At 37.4% G+C, this 6,157-nt stretch overlaps 1 protein-coding gene across 6 annotated transcripts; it reads left to right on the forward strand.

Moving 5' to 3' along the window:
- The first annotated feature begins 426 nt into the window (after nucleotides 1-426).
- LOC147279941 (uncharacterized) lies at nucleotides 427-4,092 on the forward strand. 6 transcript variants are annotated; one of them, XM_086249892.1, is made up of 3 exons: nucleotides 427-1,342; nucleotides 1,487-3,250; nucleotides 3,502-4,092. In XM_086249892.1, the coding sequence occupies exons 1-3, from the start codon at nucleotides 427-429 to the stop codon at nucleotides 3,903-3,905; spliced, it is 3,084 nt and encodes a 1,027-aa protein (XP_086106018.1). In that variant the 3' UTR covers nucleotides 3,906-4,092. The 6 variants fall into 6 exon arrangements, with proteins under 6 accessions (XP_086106018.1, XP_086106016.1, XP_086106019.1 ...); XM_086249890.1 differs by having other exon boundaries at nucleotides 427-1,280; nucleotides 1,353-3,250; XM_086249893.1 differs by having other exon boundaries at nucleotides 427-1,198.
- Nucleotides 4,093-6,157: the final 2,065 nt, after the last annotated feature.

A 6,157-nucleotide genomic window follows, 5' to 3' on the forward strand; every position in this document is an offset into this window, starting at 1 on the left:
GACATCTTCAACTTATTCTGATAAAATATGCTCTCTGGCTTATTTTCTTATATTGCATGAATTGTGGCTTATTTTCATATATTGCATGAATTCTCACTCTTTGCAATTCACCTGTTAATACATGCTTGCCGTGCTGTCACTCTTCTCCTGTTCCTAGTCTTTTTCTACTCATATGGATGAGCTGTTCTTAATTAGTCTTTAAAGATCACAGACAAAGACTTTGACTCAGGCGTATGAAAAACTCCAAAGAAAAGAAATAAAAGTGAAAGAAATATTGGAAAGACTTCTGAACCCTGGAATACTTACCAACTTATTACAGAAGAGAGAACAGGGCCCTTAGAATAATTATAGCTAATGCAGGGCAGTTGGCACTATAAATAAGTCCCCGAAGTAGTATAAACATTATATAAACCAAAAAGAAAAACCATGAAATCTTCAAAAGTACCTTGTTTTGTTGCTTTTTGCCTTATTATCTTGTGTGTTCAGCTGATTTCATCATCAAACTTTGCTTTTGCTTCTGCTGCTCCTACTGAAGCAGAGGCTCTTCTCAAATGGAAAGCCAGCTTTCATAATCAAACCCAGTTCAATAATCTCACCTCATGGACTTACCTTCCTAGTAACAATGCCACCAATTCTTCCACCAATCATAAACTAAATGCAAGCCCATGCATTTGGGCTGGTATTTCATGCAACGCTGCTGGAAGTGTCACCAGGATAAACCTTACCAACTCTGGTTTACAAGGTACGCTACATGAATTTTATTTCCTGTCCTTCCCTAATCTTGAATATCTTGACCTTAATATCAATCAACTCTTTGATCCCATCCCACCTCAGATCAGTTCCCTCTCCAAACTCATCCATCTTGATCTCTCTGAAAATCAGTTGTCTGGGAAAATTCCACCAGAAATCGGTCTACTAACAAATCTTACCATTCTCTATCTTTGGAGAAATAAGTTTTCTGGAACTATTCCTAAAGAGATAGGGAACTTGAAGTCTATGGTGGATCTAGAGTTGAGCGAGAACCAATTCACTGGTTCAATTCCTACTTCATTAGGTGATTTGAGAAATCTTACCATTCTCTATCTTTGGGGAAATAAGTTTTCTGGAACTATTCCTAAAGAGATAGGGAACTTGAAGTCTCTGCTGGAGCTACAGCTGAGCATGAACCAATTCACTGGTTCAATTCCTACTTCTTTAGGTGATTTGAGAAATCTTACCATTCTCTATCTTTGGGGAAATAAGTTTTCTGGCACTATTCCTAAAGACATAGGGAACTTGAAGTCTCTGGTGGAGCTAGCTTTGAACGAGAACCAATTCACTGGTTCAATTCCTACTTCATTAGGTGATTTGAGAAATCTTACCCATCTCTTTCTATATTCAAATGAGTTTTCTGGAACTATTCCTAAAGAGATAGGGAACTTGAAGTCTCTGGAGCACCTAGATTTGAGCGACAACCAATTCACTGGTTCAATTTCTACTTCATTAGGTGATTTGAGAAATCTTACCCATCTCTATCTCAGTATAAATAAGCTTTCTGGAACTATCCCACCAGAAATAGGAAATCTCACGAGGTTGGTAGAATTGCAGTTGTTTTATAATCAATTGGTTGGTTATTTCCCCCAAAACCTTTGCCAAGGTGGATCACTCGCAAACTTGTCAGTAAACAACAACCATTTGACTGGTCCAATCCCCAAAAGCATCAAAACCTGCATGAGCTTATTTAGATTGCGGCTTAATGGGAACCAATTGACAGGCAATATGTCTGAAGATTTTGGTGTCTATCCAAATCTTCATTTTATAGATATAAGTGAAAATAAATTTTATGGTGAAATCTCACACAATTGGGGGCAGTGCCCACAGTTAACAGCCTTACGAATAGGGGGAAACAACCTTACTGGTAATATATCACCTGAAATTGGCAACGCAATCCAACTTCAAGAACTCAATCTTTCTTCAAATAGTTTAGTTGGGATTATCCCAAAGGAGTTTAGGAGATTGACTTCTTTGCAGAGGCTGATGTTGGATAGAAATCAATTGTCTGGTCGTGTACCCTCAGAATTTGGATCACTGACTAATCTTGAGTATCTCGACTTGTCCACAAACAAATTCAATGATTCAATTCCTAGCCTTTTGGGTGACTTGGTCAAATTATTCTACTTGAATTTGAGCAACAACCAGTTCAATCAAGGAATTCCAGTTCGATTGGGGCAGTTAGTTCACTTGACCAAACTTGATTTAAGTGCTAACTCGTTTGGAGGTAAGATACCATCAGCAATGGGCAATTTGGAGAGTTTGGAGAAGCTGAATCTTTCCCACAATAATCTTTCTGGTTTCATTCCGACAAGTTTTGGAGGTATGCACGGCTTGTTGAATATTGACATATCCTACAATCACTTGGAAGGTCCCCTTCCCAACATCAGCGCATTTCAAGATGCTTCCCCAGAAGCGTTACAAGGCAACAAAGGATTATGTGGCAACGTTGGAGCTTTGCAACCCTGCAAACATGGCTCAAAAAAGGAAAAGGACCACAAACTCATATTTGTAATCACATTTTCTCTTGTGGCAGCACTTTTCCTTCTTTCTTCTATATTTACAATTGTCTTTGTAGTAAAAAGGAAAAAGAAGCATCAGCATCTAGAAGAAACCATTGTGCATGAAGAGGTTTCTTTTTCAGTGTTAAACTTTGATGGAAAAACCATGTATGAGGAAATCGTAAGGGCAACTGAGGATTTTGATTCTAAATATTGCATTGGGAAAGGAGGACATGGAAGCGTCTTCAGAGCAAATTTGCGATCCGCCAATATAGTTGCCGTAAAGAAACTCCACCCTCTATGCAATGGTGAGAAGAATTTTCAAAAGGAGTTCTTGAATGAAATAAGGGCACTAACAGAGATACGGCACCGAAATATTGTGAAGCTTTATGGTTTTTGTTCCCATAAACGGCACTCATTTTTGGTGTATGAGTATCTAGAAAGGGGTAGCTTGGCCACAATTTTGAGCAAGGATGATGAAGCTAAAGAATTGGGGTGGAGAAAAAGAGTGAATATTGTTAAAGGTGTAGCTCATGCCTTGTGCTACATGCACCACGATTGCTTGCCACCAATTGTGCATCGAGACATATCAACCAAGAACATTTTGGTGGATTCTGAATATGAGGGTTGTGTTTCAGACTTCGGCACTGCTAAGTTCTTAAACCCAGACTCAACTAATTGGACTGCCCTTGCGGGCACATACGGATATGTGGCACCAGGTAATATTGTGGTTTTATGTCTTTTATATTATTGTATATTTAACATATTTTATGGTTTTATTTTTAGACCAATGATTCGTTTTCATGGTTAGGATGAGGTTAATTAAGGATAAACATGTTACACTTTTAATTAATCCGTGATAGCATGATACAATTTATGCAAGATATGATTAATTTTTTAAAACTTTCATTGAATAGTTATTCCTACATACTAACAATGCCATTGTTATATGAGCTTTTTCTTTAAGCAGAGCTTGCTTATACAATGGAAGTGAATGAGAAATGTGACGTGTATAGCTTCGGAATAGTAACACTGGAAATAATTTTGGGAAGGCATCCGGGAGATCTTCTCTCATCTGTAGCATCAGGGTCATCGTCATCATCATCCTCGTCGTCTTCATCTCCATTACCAGCCAATCAGATCCCTATTCTAGAGTTTTTGGACCAACGCATTTCCCCTCCTACACATCAAGAAGCAGGGGAAGTGCTCACTCTTGTGAAGACAGCGTTTGGCTGCTTGAATGCTAGTCCGCAATCTCGTCCAACAATGAAACAAGTTTCTCAACACTTCTCAGCTCAAAGGCTGCATTTGTCAAAGCCATTGCGTATGATAACCTTTGGTGAATTGCTGGAACTCCATGGTTTGACTACCTGAGGAATTTGCTTCTTTCCTATACATATTTTACTTTGTGCGAGTCTTCTTTGTAGAAGAAAGGTTCTTCCTAGATGTTTTCTTATTGTAATCTATTTCATGTACTTGTGTGCTATGCTTCTTGTTTAATGCATGTTGGATGCCTCAATGTTAAAAGTGTGGCTTTTCCTTGTGAGAAATTATAGAGAATAAAACAATGGCTTCTTATATGCCTATACTTTATATGCAAAATGACTAGCTACAATACAATAAATATAAACATGACCAATACATAGCTACAAAGACTACCAGGTACGTTGAAACGTGGCAGTAATTACAGTGGCATTACTATATATGGAATATGGAGAGCTACAAAGAAAAAAAGGGCCACGTACAGACTCATATACAAACAGAGCCATTCTCGTTTTCAATTTTCTTATACAGAGAGAGAATCAGAAAGCAAAAGTGACAATGTCGACCCTTCAAGTCCCTAATTAGTTAGTCTTGAGTTGCTCACATTCATTGGATGCAGAAGGAACTTGATCCTGCATCCGAAGACTGTGAGCAACTCAAGTTCCTTTATCTTTCTGATCATTTTCTCCTTCGCACTATTTCTTTTTCCGATCATAATCCACCACCCCATTTTTAATTGGCTTCAAGATTGATTCTCGACCAAGTTGACCAACCCTATTTCACTGGTTCGATTGTTAACGTTAAATATGACGTAAATGATCTGATAATGGAAAACGAGCCGCCTTGTTATTCATTTTTATTCTTCTAATTCTATACGACTCTGTTGTTAAGCTTGTATGTGGGGTCTTCTAGGTTGGTGAATGGTCCATGTGAATGTAAACGATGATCTGTTAAGCTTGTTTTACATGTTGATCACTTCACACCAAAGCTTTTTTTTTTTATCAGAGGAAGATAATGTATTTGGGATAATTCATCTGAAACAAAAAAAAAAAAAAAAAGATTGCTATATACAGATATATATAACAGGTTTGTAAATAATCTGATTTGACATGAAAATGGTTTTGACATGGACTGTTTAAGAGGGATGGATGAGTATTTGTTAATGATGAAAATCCTTAGAGGAAGAAAATTAAGGCTATTCAGTTCTTACCGTTAGAAAGCGTGTCCTTTGATTGAAGAAGCTAATTATTAGATCTGGTTGATTCTTGAAAATGTAGTATTAATTTTCTAAATATTACACCTGGCTTTGCAAATGATTTGAAATACATTTGAATCATTGTCTGATGTGCAATTTATAGTCACTTTTAACAGCATAAATTTTCCTTTGATTTGATAAATTTTCCCAGCTAATAGTTTAGACCAGAGTTGTTATCAATCACTTTCATGTTCAGGTTGTTTGGATTTATGTAATCATAAATTTTTTATCAATATGATTGCAGGAAGGGGGACCAATGAGGTTGAACATATCCATTTTGGGGCATAGAAATGCTGCTCAAAGAAAGGTTATTCGAAAAACGTATGCTGAAGCTTATGGTGAAGCTTATGCTGAAGGCCACTTCTGGAAGGTACTTTGTTTTACATTAGTTGTGTTCATTTAACTGCATATGTTTTACATAGACTGATACCATGATTCTTCCAAGACAAGGCAGCGCATATGCTATCAATATTTGCAGCTTTCTTTTTTTCTTAATTGGATACGAATCCATGATACTAGTTTTCACAAGCTTAATCTTTGGGCTAATTAACTTATGGGAGGAAGTAAACACATCCGTTGATAGAGCTAACATATTTGGTTTTCTGAATTTCTCTAAATCAGAAGGGCCGGGGTACAGCTGAACGCGATGCACTTTTGGCCAATGAAGCAACAAAGAAGAGGACTAAAAGCAGTCAGGTTCTTGCAGAAATAGCCTGCTCTTGGTCTTCACATGATCTACTTTTGGCAAGGCAGGCTTATCATTCTCTTGGTCCCTTGAAGAGGATGTTGCACATCACACAACTGGGGACATCTTCAAGGTACAACTTTTTGAGTATAGTTCTTTAGTCTAAAAGGAATATAGATTATCTAGGTATTAACTGGATATGAAGTTCCTTTTTCTATTGTTTTGAAGAGGGCCCTTGTTAACTTTAATAGGCTGATATGAATTAGATCACTTACCTGAATTCACCATAGCAGCATCCATGTTGCAAATCAGTAATTGGTCTAGATCTTCTTTGCACTCACAGCAGCCTTAACACTTTCTACTATATGGGGAGTAGCCTTAGTTGTGTGTATTCTCTGCGTGCAAAGGGATCTAGTATATATA

The sequence above is a fragment of the Dryas octopetala genome, chromosome 7, assembly GCF_963921425.1.
Source record: "Dryas octopetala chromosome 7, drDryOcto1.1, whole genome shotgun sequence".
NCBI classification, from domain to species: Eukaryota; Viridiplantae; Streptophyta; class Magnoliopsida; order Rosales; family Rosaceae; genus Dryas; species Dryas octopetala.

What these genes read in the sequence shown, in the direction of transcription:
- LOC147279941 (XM_086249889.1), top strand. Translation starts at nt 427, where the DNA reads ATGAAATCTTCAAAAGTACCTTGTTTTGTTGCTTTTTGCCTTATTATC. An exon ending in ATACGGATATGTGGCACCAG is followed by an intron (nt 3,251 to 3,501) that starts GTAATATTGTGG and finishes TTCTTTAAGCAG; the next exon opens with AGCTTGCTTATACAATGGAA.